This window comes from Chlamydotis macqueenii, chromosome 1, assembly GCF_036417535.1.
Source record: "Chlamydotis macqueenii isolate bChlMac1 chromosome 1, bChlMac1.mat, whole genome shotgun sequence".
Classification (NCBI taxonomy): Eukaryota; Metazoa; Chordata; class Aves; order Otidiformes; family Otididae; genus Chlamydotis; species Chlamydotis macqueenii.
Window position 1 is genome coordinate 127,053,116 of NC_141556.1, and position 17,243 is coordinate 127,070,358.

The 17,243-nt window shown below is 34.8% G+C and overlaps 1 protein-coding gene across 11 annotated transcripts in view; it reads left to right on the forward strand.

Annotated features, from left to right (window-relative positions):
• The window catches only part of DMD (dystrophin), a 1,302,935-nt gene that overhangs the window by 1,012,013 nt on the left and 273,679 nt on the right, over positions 1 to 17,243 (forward strand). For all 11 annotated transcript variants that reach the window (XM_086766697.1, XM_086766715.1, XM_086766672.1 and 8 more), the window contains 2 exons: positions 8,534 to 8,745; positions 15,653 to 15,807. In XM_086766697.1, the coding sequence (XP_086622823.1) occupies positions 8,534 to 8,745; positions 15,653 to 15,807 (367 nt within the window). The remainder of the gene's footprint in view (positions 1 to 8,533; positions 8,746 to 15,652; positions 15,808 to 17,243) is intronic.

Below are 17,243 nucleotides of genomic sequence, written 5' to 3' on the forward strand. Positions count from 1 at the left end.
AAAATTTTACAGATTGTACTACATTTTAAAATGCAAGGCAAATGCTCTTCCACATCATGCATACCATGATCTGTTCCCTTTCTCACTTAGTGAAAAAATGATCATGAAAACTTCATTTAAGAGATGATAAATGTTATGCACATAAATATTTTTTTTTTAAAAAACTTGGCAAACTAGTGAATGCTTTCTGAAGGACTTGTTTTCCAAATAATAAAAAGGGCTCTTGCATGCCCTTCTCAGTGCTCAGTCTTGGAAGTTACTTTTTGCTTGTTATGAGAAACTGATTTCTTTAGATGTGCTACCAGCTTAGTCTGGTCTCTAACTCCCACTCTGTATCACAAGGTATAAAGCATGCTTCACAGTGCTGAAGAATTATTCACTTGGAGCTTAACGGAAACCACTTGACAGTTTTCAGTTCAGACTGTTTGATCTGACACTTCCGAAGGGAACAGAGTGACCTTCATTAGTTTGATCATATGAAAGTGATTTTTAGATAACAGTAAAGTAGGCTTACCCTAGTGAAACAGAACAAAATTAAATTGTAGAGTTGCAATAGCTGGAAATAATTATCCCCGAAAAGTATCAAACAAGAAAATGAGATTATGAGTGTGTGTGTTTTCTTTTTTTTTTTTTAAAAAAACACATTTAAATCTATGAAATCTCTCTAATTGCCCATCTTTCTTAGCCTCTGAGAAGCCAAGGAAAGTAACATTCTTCCTCCTAGGGCTTTCGTGCCTTGACAGGTCTTTCAGGTACATTTTCGTTGTTCTTTATCACCCCAGAAAAAAACCTGAAGTTTCTGAGTGCTGCTTCTTCCTGGTTTCCCTTGTAATACCTTTTATCTGTTCTTAGAAACTACAATATTGCACAATAGTATAAAGGATTAAAGTTCTTTCCTTCTTCCCAGGTATTACTCATTCACTTGATTATATGCAGCTTAATTTGTGTACGTACTTTCTCTTTTGCCTAATTTTTTGTAAGCCATAGACTTTTTTTTTAATCAGTCATTACACATTATGATACATATATGATAAGGAATAATCTTTCTGCAAATACTTTAATAGATTAATGGTGCATAAAAGACATATCTGACATCTTACTGGCATAAATGACAGTCTTCGCATTAAGCGAGATATTCTAAGTTGCCACTCCACCATTAATTTTGGGTTTATTGGCTGAATCTTCTCATCACATCGCTGATCATCTAAAAGATGCATAAAATGTCTTAGATGACACATTATTAGTGTTTTTTCCGGTTTTATTTAAAGTATTGCCATAACTTTCTAAGGTCATTGCTTAATAAGTATGACTTTTACAAGGCTCTGAAAAAGATTAAGAGAAATACTGCTTTACAAGGAAAGATAAAGAAGGACAGATGAAGCATTAAATTACCCTCTGACTATCTGAGTAAGCTGACTCCCACTGTTCTCTACTGTGTGCTTTGCCCTATCCAGCTCCACTCCATAATGGTAGCCTACAGGCAGCAACTTAGCAGATGTTGTAACAGTTCCTGTAACTTCTTAAGTACTTCAGCATTTAAAAAATAAATGTTTTAAACTTATCCTCGTTTGACTCTGCATCTAATATTCAAATGTTCTCCCTAGACTGGTCTCTCTCAGATTCATGATTGTTCATAAGAACAGAGCGGGCATCCTTTTGTCAAGGGATGTTGTATGATAGACTTTAATAAAGTGATTCCTTCTTGAACAATAAGACTCAGGTCAGACACCGCCTGTTCTGGAAGGCAGCAGAAGTGAAGGTAGAGAACTGTCAGTGAGAAATAATTGACAAGTGGAAGACTTTAAATACTTTTCCTGGGGGGGGGGGTGAAGTTTAGTTTAGGTTTGTTTGCTTAGAACAATACAATAATGAAAAGCAAGGTAACCAGAAAAGACAAGGCTTAAATAATGTTGTAACTGTGATTCTACCCATGTGGTTTCCAGAAAACTGAGCCAAAATTGGAAAGCATCAGAAAGCCTTGCATGTAGCGTGTGGTTCTTGTGCCTTCAGAATGATCTTGTAGCCCTGTGAAAAACATATCTTTTTTTCTCATAGTTTGCTTATCCCTATTATGTGGGGAAATATACTGTTAAGTGGAAGAAAGGGAAAAGTGTAAAAAAGGTGCAGTAACCTGGTATATTTAAATCCTTATTTTGTAGTTTCACCATCACGCCTCTCAGAAATTGGGACTGGGAAAACTAAACTTCTATACAGCCACAAAAGTTTAACTAAACTAAATTTATATGGATAAATGTGTAGATTAGTTAAAAGCATATGAAGTAAGGTGAGATACTTAACAGTTACCTGTCTAGAACATTCAAAGAAAAGTACATTGTGGGGCTGCAACTCCAACAGAAACTAATCCATCCTGAGGGATGTTCAAAGATGAAGCTTAAAACATGTACTTAACTTTGAAAACAACTTTCTAAAGGACTTAAACTCCAGGGAGATATAGGAGTAATTTTCAGGATAGCATATGATTGACGATGTTGGGCTTGGGCTGTTTTTCACCTGTCCCTCCCAAAAATCTAAAGTTTTTATGTTTTCAGCATTTTCTAATATTATGATCTCTAGGTCCTCAGTTTAACTCTGCATACTACTGTGTCTTGCTGTCTTCTGCTTGCAGTGCTGGCTGGTACCTGCATTGCCATGTGAAGTGTTGTGCTTGCAGTCCTATGATGCTACAAACCGCATTCAGACCAGGGCTGCATCCAGTTCTGTGGGAAGATTTTGTGAATGCAGCACAGCGACCTCCCCCACCAATTTCTTAACCTGTTATAATTAAGATTGACAACCGAATTTAGAATTGGCAGAGGACGTAAAATGTTTTCTTCTTTATACTTTCCTTCGATTTACCAGTGATAGCTGTTCTGTGCAGCCGTAGTTTTTAAAGGCTACTCAGTACCCTAAGAATGAAGATCCTGTTTACTCTTTTTTTCTTTCAAAGCATTGAGTGTTTCATATTGCTACAAAGCAAAGGGGGAAAAACCCTTAAGATTCAAGACATTATGGCAAAAATATGAAACTATTCGTAAGTCATTTTTCAGAATTGGCTAGATTTCAAGCTCAGTGTGTCTTTTTATCATGATCATTGTTGCAAGATATAAGTAAATTGAAACACTCAAAGATGCATATAAAATGATTTTCATTTTCAGCTAGGGAATATCAGTGCATCAGTAGCTTCTTTTGGTAACATAAATTATAACTGTCCGTAATTCTCCCATTCTCATATTCTGCAGCAGGTCAGATTACATTACGCACTGTAGTCTTCAAATCTATGAACCTTCAGTGAAAAAATTACTTTTATAGGAAACTTTCAATATATTGACATTGATACTTTTGAAAAGCACTCTCCTACAGAGCAAAATGAGTGCAGTTTAGGTAATTTGTTGGACAAAGAAAGTGGAGTTTTTCTACCGTGCAAATTTTGTTGCTATTCATTTACTTGGTTGTTTTGTTTTTTTTTGTTGTTGTTGTTGTTTTGTTTTTGTTTTTGTTTTTCAGTGTGTACTGGATTCAGTGGACTTATCAAACTGGCATGGAATGATTGCTTTTTCATCTTTGCATAGTCTAAATGTAACTTATAGTAACATTAACAATATTTCTCCTGTGACTGATAGCTTCTTCTAAGACTCCTTTGCTGTTGTTTCCACTACAGTTATAATATAAACAGCAGAGTAAACTCTTTCAGTGAAGAGAGTTATATTTGTCATATCAATGATATGAACTCTTAACAGAGAAAGAGAGACTTTTTTTTTGTTTCTCTATTATACCTAAAGTATGAAAAAAAAATTGTTTATGAACAAAACTGAATCTTAAGCCAGTAGTCTTCTTCAACTGAGATTGTTCTTTCCTCAGTGTACTGAATCAATGATAACCAGATTGAAAAATAGTTATCTTGGGTTTGATTGCTTTAAATGCAGTTTTCTACTTTGTTATTTCTTCTAATAACTTACTAAATCTGCGAGCAGTTCAGCAGAATTTCTTTTCTCTATCTTAGTGATATAATCACTATTGAACAACTAGTAAATAGTACTGATGAAAAAAAGAAATTGAATAGCAACATTGAAATGACATACTAGTAGAATCTCACCATGCTCCTGAACTGCTCATTTGAGAGAGTTGAGAGAGTCTCCAAATGGGAGCAGCTGGAGCCATGCTTGGACACTTTCCAGTAAGCTGCACACTTTCCAGTAAGCAAGCGCAAAACTTCTGTAAGTGAAGTATGATGAGCACTTCTGTCTGGAGCACTGTGATTAGGAAATGGATGGGGTTTGAGTTTCACTTCAGGAAGTAACGTGTTGTATGTATTTTGTTTTTCTGGTGCTTGGTTTAGATTTGTTAATTGTCAAATATTTTTTCTTTTTTATATTAAAATAAAAATATTTAACGGCCACGCAGATCGATAAAATTATTTTAAGGTATTAATTTTCCTTAAGTCTAAAAAGAAAATGTTGTCCTTTTTTTCCCCGGATTGACTCTTTGCAGATTGGTGGGTAAATAAATTCTATACTGAATAATTAAGAATACTTTTGAGATATTTTCAAATTCTGATTCTTACAATAAAGATATTGTGCTGTTGCCAAATTTAGGGAGAAAATAAAGAGGAAGAAAATCAGATGCATAGAGGGAGTGCCACACTGGAAAATAAACTAAACTAAATGGAGAAGACACAGGAGTTAGCTGTAATGAACAGTGTAAGCTGAGGTGCTTCAGAAACTACTGAACTATGACGGGAAAAGGCTTTTGTCATTGTTACTATTTATTTAAAATTCCTGTGCTTTAGTGATATTAACAGTGCACATGGAGCCACTTTGTTCTGTCTATCTAGGTGTTTTCAATACATAGTCATCGCAGTATGGAAGTGCAATGATATATAAAAATAAATATCTCAGTAATATGCTATTATAATTTGGAGTGCAGTAAGGACAGTTATATTACTTTTTCCTGGCAAAGTTTAGTTTTTAGCCATATTAAATGTTCTTATGTAAGTTTCAGGATATTTTGTAATCTTTGCAGTACACTGGTTTTGGGTTTTTTTTTATGTATATATATATTTAATTTATTTAATATTACTTATTGAAGGCCTTAGATTCAAGGCAGGACGTAGTGATCAATTTTTTTCTTTAGTTCTCTAGAACTTGGGCAAATTATTTTCTGGAACAGTTGTTCCACTTGTCATTGATTCTTCTATTTTTCTGATTTTGGAACTGTATTTCTTATTTCTGGGGTTGTCTCCCTGGTTTCAGGTAAGGGTAACTGGACTTTAGAAGAAACCAATTTTCCCTCTGCTGAATCCCATTTGTTCATTGTAATCTTAAGGATTTTATGAAGTCGTGGCAGCAGAAATAATCCTTCCAAGACTATATAGGCAGAGTGTTAGCCTGAAAGAACTCTGTACTGAGATTTCTCATTGCTGTCTTGTAAAACACTTAAATATTTTCATAAACTTATTCCTGTTAGTACCCAGTCAGAGGAAACCTTCTGGTGCCCTTGCACAAAACCCCCATGATGTTCAGAATGCTTTTTAAATTGTCTTCTACTGTACAACAACGTTATTTTATAGCGATTCTCTGACCCTTGTCATCTGCAGTCAGCAACTCATTAGCTGCAGGTGAGGGGTTCATGGGTTGCTGGGATCAGTTCTAACACAATATACACTCAAATTGGATTTTCTGAACTTTTTTGTTTGGATAAATCTGTAAGTGATATTCACCTTTCTTTCTGTGGGAAATATCCCACTAAAGAGTATCCTCAGGAGCAAAATACATCCTTAAGAGACACTGATTTACACTGTGGTTTTCTGTACATTTCAGAAATGAATACTCATACTTTAAGCTTGAGAGGCTTGGGGTTTTTTGTTATTCAAAAACCAATCAATAGTCTGCATTCAGATTGGAACATCATTTAGAAGGTGTAAACTTACAGTAATGAAGAGATTTTTATGTTACCTTAAACTAAATAATGTCATAATTATAAAGGTCTCTCTAATAAATTACATATTTTGTCTTATATAGTATCGTACTGTTTAGTGTATTCTAGCTCAGAAGGGATAGATTAATTATGTAGATATCATGGTGTGTTTATCTCCAACTGAAGTACTTTGTTAAATGGATTTTGTCACTCACTGGTTCAAGAAAACATTTTAATTTTTTTTTGGTTCAAATTACCTCGTATCTTCCTGAACCCTTCAATTCCAGTCTATATTAAAGCGAAACTATTACGTATGTCATTTTTTAAGTATCCATGTTAGAAGCTTTTCTTTTCCCTTTTTGAAGCAGGTAACCCAAGTATTTTAATGAGGAAATGTGTTTGATACATTTGTAGCTTGTGTAGTCATAGTCATTGTGTAAACAGGCTCCTGATATGTCCCTAATACATCTTGCATTATGCAGCTTCATTCCTCTCTTGGGTGGGATAAGTGGTCATCACAGAATTCCAGGACCACAGAATGTGATGAAAAACTCAGTTGTGCTGAGACAAGCACAGTCCCTAGAGAAAGACTGCTAATATGTCTTACTTAGATAAAAAACTCATGGGACATTATGGAACAGATCCATTTGTAAATATTTTTGTTGATAAGAAATATCAGCATTTCTTATTAAAGACAGCTATTATGAAGAATTAATAGTGTTGTAGACCCATTTTTCTTTTAAAGCAGTTGTGCAACATAGTTTTCAATTATTTCTTAGTTCCCTCGCCCTCCAAAAAAAAAACCCCACCACACCTACAAACAAAGAAACTTAAAATAAAACAAAAATAGGTGTGATTTTTATAGTTTTTCTTTCACGGACAGCTGACATAAGCAAGCCATTATATTTTTATCAGCTGTGTACCAAAATCTCCAGGTTGTCAGGAGTCAAAAGGTAGCACACTGAATGTCTCAGAGTCTAAGGGGGAAGAAGCTCAAATAGTTATTTGCAAGAAATAGGTGGCAGCTATTGCCCATGTGCCAGCAACCCTATGGAAAGTGTTTGAGCAGTCCTGGTCCCCTAGACCTCCAGCGCAACCCTTGAGCCACGTGCTGTAGCTATAGCATGGAGATTTTACTTGAGCAGTTCAGGAAGACATCTGTTATTCACCCTTCCTGTAGACCACATCTCTGTTGTTTCAAGTATACCCTAAAGCTTGCATCAGAAATCCTCATCCAGATAGGGCACAGAAATTAATTTTTCTGACCGTCGCATACAGCTTTCTAAAATGAGAGGTTAGATTCCTTCAGATTAAATTTAAGTATTTGGTCCTTAGACTATCCTTGCATTGCTCTGATTGTGCTTTGTGTTTTTCCTGTTCTGCTTCTTTAGCTCCTTCTGCATTTCCTTCAACTTGAACATGCTGCTGTGTGTGCTTCATCACAGTTTTTCTCCCTAAGCTTGAGCTAGGGAGCATCCTAGGGGAAGCTGAAAGGTTTTCTTCTCTTCCTCTAAACCTCAGCGGAGTCCATGGAAAGATCTTTATCCCTTCTTCTGGAAGAAGGAAGAGCATGGATAGGTAGAAGTCTTCTTTCCCTGTGGAAGCATTTCTCATGCCTTTACACCATTCTGGAATCAGCCCTGCAGTGAGAGATGCAGTGTTGGAACTACCACTTGATGATAATTTCAGTTGCTTTCTGAGTACTCTAGGAATCTCCGTTTCCCTCCCTAGAAGGCCTGTGAATTTTTAGCAAGGCAATCTTCCAAGAAAATACTGATAATGTAGTTCATGCTGACTAACTTCAGGGAATTAAAAAAAAAAGTATTTTAAAATGCCTATTTCTTCATGCAGTGGACAGATTTTACTTTTTGTGGAGTTTTGGTTTTTGGGGGGTTTGTTTGTTTTGTTTTTTTTTTTATTTTTCGGTCAAACTTTGGCTGTTTGGATGACTTGGTCTCCTGATGCTTTACCTAACAGATTTGCTATGCTTCTACAGACAAATCTGGTACTGGATGCTAGCCAACACTTTTTATCTGTGATTTTAGTGATTTTAAAGTTCCTACAAATTACATTTCTTTCAAATAGTGGATAAAGTTAGTCATTTATTTTATAATTAATGTGAACATATGAGGAAGATTTTTAGACAGCCTTTGTAATCTACCAGCATTTGCCTTAATGAAATAGGAAAGTATAGCCATTAACTATATCTTGCAATACATCCTTAAATAGTATTACTGAAGTTCCTAAAGGACTTGTTCTTCAGAAAATATTAAATCTTTTGTTGGTTTGGTAAGAATGAAAGATGATTGCTAATGCTTTTTCTCTAACGTGATCCTGTTTCATAATGCTTTTTGAGGCATCAACCTGGCATTTCTGGCTGCATATGCATCGAAACACGTGCTGTGTACCATAGTGTCGTACTGTGTGACCCAGAACAGTTTATCTTTTCTTCCTTGTTGTACTAAACTTTGTTGCAGTTGCAGCTTAAAAGTGCAAGAGTTCGCCAATATGGCCAGTTCTAGAAAGATTTAAATATTGTTAATTGCTCCCTTAAAAAAAAAAAAAAAAAAAAAAAGCTTTTACGTGACTCAGCTTTTGTTTTTCCTTTGTGTTTCACCAGTTGAAAAGATACAGAGCCAGTGGGATGAAGTGCATGGACACCTCCAAAGCCGGAGACAGCAGCTTCAGGAGATGTTAAAGGATTCAACACAGTGGCTAGAAGCTAAACAAGAAGCTGAGCACATTCTGGAACAAGCAAAAGCTAAGCTTGAGTCATGGAAAGAAATTTCCTACACTGTGGAAGCTCTGAAAAAGCAGAACACTGAGCTTAAGGTCACTACTGAGAATTAAAATATTTCTGCTTGAGTTAATTAGATTGTTAAAGAAAATGTCCTCTAACTTGGACAGCACACATTGAGAACAATCTTTTTATCCCTCATTTCTCAGGGAAAAAAAAAAAAAATTAGGAAGAAATTAACTTGCAGAGTCTAAAATGTGTGTCACATAATACTTGAATGAAATTGGTCTTAACTTATCAGTCATAACAAATAGCTGGCTGGTCTTGCAGGAAAAATACCTACCTTTTCAGCGCAAGTATTTCCATCTCTTCTGTAGAACAGCCTCAACTGAGGCACTGGTAGTGCAGACTGGGAAGTCCTGTGATATTGGTATATTTCTCTACACTGATAATGAAACTGTATAGGTTGTCTGGAAGTAGTTAAGAAAAAGGGGGAAAAAAAGTAAGAGAGTATATCAAGATATTTTGAAAATCAAGCATTTTAGATTTGCCACAAGATAATCTCACTGAGTTCAACTTTGGCGGGGTTATCAACTGCAAAAAAACCCCTGAAATGGCTGCTCTTGTGTTTTTAGCACACGTGTTGTCAACATTATAGGTGCTAAAATGTACACCTCAGTTAACTTACATACCTGAGCTGTACCTCAAGTAGCAATGCAAGTATGCCCTAAATGTTGCATCAGTTTTTAAGTTTCATGTTATGGAAATAGTCATACTTTGGTGACATTCTTCATGAATAAATTTTGAGAACAGCTGTTTCGGATTAATAATATCTCATTTTCTGGTTGAGGAAAAACAAGATTGAAACCAATCAGTTGATCAACATCTTAAAGTGATTTATGCATCCATGTTAATGGAACGTTACATTTTAGTTATTTGGGAGAATAGTTGCACAAATATTTTCTGATATGTTCTCCTCTCCTGCCCTCCAGATTTTTGTTTTCTTTCACTCCTACCACTCAGCTGTTTGACTAAAGTTTGTGGACTTAGAAGAGTCTTATTTGCACAGCTGAATGGTAATGAACTGCTGTGAAGAATAGTGGGGTGAGGTCCTCATCAACTGATCTTGCTGCTGGAGAAATTATGTGTGTAACTGCATAATTGGTCTTCAGCTATCTGCATTTCTGACATTTAGTATTAGATACAAAATCTGTTTGGGTTTTTGTTTGCTTTTTTATTTTTGCTTTCCTGTAAGAAGCGATAAAACTTTCATCAGCCGATTTAGAGCTAAGAAGTGGTTAAGTTTTCTCATTTAAAATTACACTGTAAGGGTCATTGCTCAGGAAGGGTGGATTATGGTAACAAGGGCAATCACTCACTAATGTATTAGAAAGAGTTATAGATTATGTATACTACTGTCATTCAGTGTAGAGGACTCCCATTTGTCACTGTCTTTCTGCAGAGATAGAGTTCTGGTTTCTGCCCAGTGTTTGGTTTAAAAAAAAAAAGAAAAGAGCTTCAACAAAGTCAATGTCCCAGCACTACAAAGACTCAATTAACAAAAAAAAAAAAATAGTTCTGTGCAAACAGTCTTACATCATTGTGTCGGAGTGTCTTATGTCTCGAACAAAAATTACTTAACTAGGAAAATAATTGAAAATATTTTTTTAGAAATTTATTTTATGTCCATTTTTTTTACATACCTATATGAAGTTTAAGTTAGGTTCATCTAAGAGTGTATGCTTGTTGAAAAATTGTGGGTTTTTCGGATCAACATCCTCCAAGGAGAGAAATAAGAATATGCCATTTTTCTCCTCCATCCCCCAAGTTATAGAGGAAGTATACTAGTATTCATAGAACATACCTCTACATATAAACAGGTTTTGAAAGGATACCTGCAGATTCTTTTCACTGCTTCTTTAAAAGTGATTAAGTACTTGGGCTATCACCATCTTCAGTCTTTCCCATCCCAATCTGGACTCAATGTGATGTGTTCTGTCAAGTTACAGACATTAGCCCATAATTATAATTTCAGTGTCACAGCTAGTCCGTCTTAATTTGCTGTACTGTCCTGATGGTAAGAACTTCAACAAGTTCTACTGTTCCAGGGTTGTTTACTTTCATTTGTTTGGTTGTGCCTAGCCTTTCTCCTACAAGTCTGGAAGAAATTCACTTCTGTCTTAGCGAATGAGGAGGGTTTTTTTTTCATTTCTATCATTTCTATTTTCCTTCTTTTTTTTTTTTCTTCTTTTTTTTTCCCTCTATTTTCTGCCAGCTTTCCTAGAGGAATTATCTTTGTCTTCCAGTAATTCCTGTTGTGTCAAATCCCTCATGAAAGCTTCTCAGATGTGACAGCTGTTGTGTTCATGCTTGGGATAAGGGGTCATGAATTCTAAGGAAAATTGAACTATTTTTTGAGTTTTGCAGATTTATATTCTTTTGTATAGTATTATCTAAACTGAAGGACCTAGAAATGGATCCAAGTCCTTAAAATAAATACTTTCCAGGCTTCTGTGCCAAACATATATTTTTATGTTGTCCCCTGAATACGTAGAGTAAGTATGCTGGTTTTTGGCTTGCTGTTACACGGATAAAAATAAAGCTGTCATTTCTATTCATTTGTGTTGATGGAAAGAGAGAGGTCAGTGTGAGTCTTAAATGAATTCTTCAGACATATTCATTTTGTCAGCTTTGCATCTCAACACAGCTTGGTGTGAGAAAGTAGTCACTAAGTGTTGTTCTGATTTGTTTGTTGAACATTATAGGTCTGCCTAAAGACAGCTGAGTTAATGCAAAATTTCCCCCTGCTCTAAGTGAACTTTTAATCAGTGCTTGTGTTAATACTTTTCTGTTAGTGCATCCTTACACGCGAGTAAATTATAAGCTCCACAGTACCAATCTTTTGATTATTTATTTTTTTACAATGTCAGCATAAAACAAAAACCTGTAACTGGCTTGTATTTGGCCAATAATGTTTTTAATAGAATTTGACACATTTGGTTTTGACATTTAAAAGAAAAGTGACTAAGTACCATATAGCTGATAATTAAATATTATTCTGTTGAATCAGAAGTTAATTCAGAGCTAATTTGCTGAGAAAATAAAGCATTTTTTAAATTCTGGGGTTTTTTTATTTTGATATTTGGGAACTAAATTCTAAGTACTATTAGGTACAGAGAATCAGAATACAGCATTCTAACCAATGGGAGTCTTTACCCATTAAAGCCTTGTTTGTTATTAAGTGATGACTGCAGATGGTTAACTCAGCAGGCTAAAGGTTATACGTGTATAAATAGTACACAGTCACGTCAGCTCCTTTCTGTCCCCAAGTCATCTGAACATAAGCTAGTGTAAAACTAGTCTCTTCTTAATAAGATACTAAGCTTACAGTAAAAAAACAAAACAAAACAAAACAAAACACCCAAACAAAAAACCAACTCAACCCTGCTAGGACTGCCATTTCACTCATTGGCTCCTTGTTTTGGTAAGAGCTAGTGAAGCATCTCTTCTCCCTCTGCACCAATTTAGCTGGGATGGCCAAAATGAGGAGGAGGAAGGATGGAGACAAGATTTCCTTCCTTTCCTTCGTTGACTGCCTATTTCTTGTTAATCTAAATATGAAATTAAATAGCAGCCTGATTACATCGCCTGCGCTGTTGGGACTAAAGAGGCAAGGCAACCTTCCACTGTCATACCCTGAGGGGTGAACTTTATGCCCTGGATTTGTGGATAAGACTGAGGCTACCTTGCCTGCTTTTGTCTTCTTCTTGCAGGGGGGTAACTTACTAGATACTATTTTGCCACTCCCTGTGTACCAACATAGGGTGAAGTACAGTTTCAACATTTTGTGGATTTTTGTTATTCCAAGGCTGACAGCATACTGCTTTGATTTTAGTAAAACAATTAACAATTAAGTTAATGTTATTAACTATGATGCAGACACTGAAATAGAATTCTTTGATTAAGGAGAAAAAAATAATTCTTTAAGTATATAAATAAAACACGATCTAGAATTACAGAAAAAAAAAAAAAAAGACAGAAAGACAGCCTGATTTCCCAGCCTTGTGAAACATACACTTGCCGAGTCTGGGAATTTACATGCTCAGAATTGGATGATGCTGTACATACATCTTGCTATATTTGAACTTCTCTGCATAATTTATTTTGTTCCATTGGGCAATCCTGGGATACAAGAAAGCCTAGCTCTAATTTTACTTGGTTTTAATCAAGGATCTTCTGTTACACAGACTTTCTTCCTAATAACATCAACTAGTGTCTTCTAATTAAAAATTAAAAATAAATTTATACCTAAGTAACATCATAAATGCACAGCCTTAATTCTGTATTCTTTTAATAAATTCAGCAAATTCCAGTGATGACACAGACAAAACAAAGGTAGTGCTTTAAAAAAATGTCAAAATGAAATTAAGGTAATGAAGCATTTTCCTTGAGAAAAAAAAAACAACACACCTATTCTTAAGTAGCTAAAAGATAAAGAAGACCAAAACATATGAAAGAGAAAAGAGAATAAAAATAATAACACGAATTTAATTATAAAATATTCATTATAGTCGTGTAAGATAGGAGTTAATGAGTCTCTGGTAGGACAGACAGTTAAAACATTTACCACAACACTTTGCTCTGAGTTTCTGCACACAGAGCTAAGTTGAAGCAAGGCATGCACTCCTCAAAGTTATTGAAAAATTACATACCAATTTCCAATAATGTAGAAAATACAAATTGTTTCTGTCGGCAAAGCTCTCTATATTCATCATTTCTTTCCGGAGTGATGATCTAGTGTTGTAATGTCAGGAAGTTAATGGATTAATGTTGAAGTTAATGGGGAGAGCAACACTTTTGGAAATAGCCTCGTAATGGATCTTTTCATATTTCCATATTCATTATAAAACCAGGTTTGGAAGGTTTTCCAAGGTAGTTTATATTCACATGGAACTGGACAAAAATAACTTATTTCCAAAGAAAAGTTTACAGGCCGTTAATTTATAATACAGGCAGAATATTATGGTAACTTTTCTATGTAATGCGGTGAACAGTCAGTCTGCTGTGATTCTTTGGTTGGAAAAACGTAGCTGTATGCATGCATATTTTTAAACAAAGAGAAAGACAAAGTATAATAAAGATGGATACACCTATATGTAGAGATACTTGCTGTAAAAGATCTACAAGACTGAAATTATAAGCACTGCAGAATCTATTTATTTTTGGTTTTCTGTGTTTTATTATACTTGTGTAAACATTATGTATCTATTTATTGTATATAAATAGATATGTATCTATTTATTGTATATAATTCTTGCAGAAATGATCTCAATTGGCAGACTAGTTCCAAAACAACCACCTGCCTATATCTTCTCTGAGGGAATGGTAGTGGTTTTCCATTAAATTATCACCTCTCCTGACTGTATCTCCATACTTAACATAGGGGAATGATTTTTTAAAATTGTTTAGGCAGCTTCAGTTTAAGTGAGCTTAACCATAACATGTTCAGATGATTTTTGAGAGGGGGGGTTAGTAGCCTTCTCCTAATGTTTGATTGGTAGAAATAGGATCCCTTTTCAAAAAGTTAATCAAGTTACTGTCTTAGTACCTGAGGTTATTTGCTGCACATTAGTTAGGTGATCTGCCTTCTCATGAAGTAATAACACAGGAAAGAGAGGAAGTATGTGTTTTCATTTCTAAGTTATGGAGAGGACTTAAAGATGCTGAAGCAGGTTTTTAAACAGGTAAGAGTTTTGGGGAAAAATCAAAACCCTCCAAAACTCCACCTGGACTCTTTTCAAAGATCAAGTAACTTTCAGTCCCAGTCTTAACCAAAATTAACTTAGAGACTTTCTGAGGTGAAAATGTAAGGGCACAAAATATTCAAAATATATTTATTTTTACTGAGTATTTTGACTCTTTAATCAGATATTAGATATTTAGGTTCAGCTTTGTATGGAGAATTCCTTATCTGAGTCAAAACAAGATTTCAAAAGGAATACTGCTTTGGGAGAATGTGGTGGAATTTTTTTTTTTTTTCACAAACATTTCCCAGTTTGTATATTAAAGCACAATGATGAAGACAGTCAACTGTTTTGTTATTTTGTCAATATTATGTCAATGTTTGTTATTTTGTCAATAGCTTCTAATGTTTACATGCAACTTACTGTTTCTATTTACAAATCCAAACTTTTTTTTTCCACTTGCATTGGCCCTTTGATTGCCTAGTTGTAGTCTTTGCCTAGTAGAAAAGTGCAAGTAGACCATTGGTTATCTTTGCTCTTTCATTTCGTGGTTACACGTTATGGATTAAATATGCAACTTCAGTGCATTTGTATGGAAATTTGCTATGAGAAAAAAAGCTAACAGGAAAATTGCATGAGAGCTGGTGGCTGGCTGAATGAGTGTTTCAGATTTCCTGGCTTCCTTCTGTAGGGAGACAGCTGGCTCAGGTGGAGAGGAGAAGAAAAAGAGGAGAGGAATGGGAAAAAAAAGAATGACCAAGATTTAAAAGGCTTTCTTAATACTAAGAAGCATAAATTACCATTATAAAGATATTGATAGGTTTACCAGTAGTATTTTGCTGTATTGCAGATTTAGTGCTGTTCCAGCAGATGGCACTAATTACATAAACAATTCACTAAAATATAGTAAATTTTTTAAAAGTGAAAGCACAGGTATTAATTGACCAAATCCCAATATTATTTCAGGATATAAAAAAGAAAATTAGGTAGGACATATTATTTAACGGTATTTTCCATCTCCTTATAATTCACATCACAAATAGTGATAGTTTCCATAGTATGTAACAATACATCCATCTATCTGTGACATTTAGAGACATTCTGGCCTTATTTACCAGTAAATCTGAAGAAGTCCTTTTTCTTTTTTTTTATACTGATGGTATAAGTTGTTAATCTCCTTCTCTAATAGTCATACAATGTGTGTGATCATTTTACGGTGATCTGAGGTTCATTTTTTTTTTTTCTCTTTTTACTTCAGCAATTTTCAAAAGAAATACGACAATGGCAAATAAATGTAGATGTGGCAAATGACATGGCACTTAAACTGCTCCGTGATTATTCAGCAGATGACACCAGAAAAGTAGAAATGATGACAGATAACATTAATGCAACGTGGGCTGCCATTAATAAGAGGTAGGATATAAATTCTGCTATTAGTTTGTTGTTAAACTTCATTATCATTAATTGGCTAGCTTTAGTTGGAGATTATAGAAGATGTAACTTTTGAAAATGACGGTGAGAAAGGAAAGAACGATGCTCATTCTTCTGTCGTGTTTTGAAATGTCACTTAATTCTCTCAAATAAAATCTTGCCTCCTGCCAATTTTCCTCTGCTGTAACCAATTGCCAACTAACTCCAGTTGATAGGTTATGTTTTTCAAATATTTGAAGTGTTTCATATTTCAATGTACTATCTCCACAGAACAATCGCTATAGTGATTTTGAGTCATAAACTGCATCTGAAAATGACAGACATATCCTGATGAGGCAAATTCAAAGTAGAAATGTTATCCTGTACCTTTGAAGAAAATCTCTAGTCAAGGAAGTTTTTATTATATCCTTGATCACATTCTTGATTCCATTTCACAGTCTTGCAGTGTTTTTTAGATACCAATTCCTTACTAAAAGCAGCTTTTGTGGTTTGCCACCAAATCATGAATTATCCCATATGCAATCTGTAAGATCAGAACATATCACACAATAAAAATTACTTTATAGTATTAAAGGAGTTTTAAATCATTGCACATTAGATGAGATACATAAAAATTAAATCAAAGTTGTTTTAGTCAGTATCTTGGACTAAGTTTTATAGCTTATAGTTGAAACTAGAACTGAATTAGATCTTAACGTATTTCTAATTAAAGTCTATGAACAAGAGCAGAAAACCCAGTTTAGTTAAATATACAATAAATTCAGGAGATCTTCTTGCATAATGGCAGTTACTTAAATCACTGATGACTACAGAAATTTATTCTCACTTTTTGTTTGTTTTTAATGAAGTTGCTATTCATAGGAATGAGTCACTTTAACAGCATTTTTTTCTGAAGGAGACTTGTCCCTGATTTAAGATCCTGTTCAAATAAGAGAAGAGACTCTGTTGATGTTCACTGAAAGAAAGCCACATAGTAATATGAATTTTATTTTTTTTTTAACTAGAGCCATAACTGAACTGAGTAATTAGTATAAACAGTCAGTTAGTATCTGCTTACAGTTTTCCTATAATAGTAGTAGCCATTTGAACCATATTTTTAAGTAAACAAGTTTTGCTCTCTGTGATCTGAGAAACAGACTGGAGGAACCATCTGTTCCCAGATGAGAGAGGCTGGGTGTCTAATGCTCCAAACTATTCTCCGTGAGTAGGTAACATCAGTAGCCCAAAAAGGCTAGATGGCAGAACCATAGGAGATTGCTTTTATTGGTACATAGAACTGTAACCCCTGTTTGGTGAGATAGCTTTGTAATCATGAAGTCCAGGATATGCCTGTAGCTCCTATGGATGCTCAAGTAGCATTTGCAGTTAGAAGTGCATCTTTAAATCTATTAATGCTTCAAGCACAAACCCAGATGTGT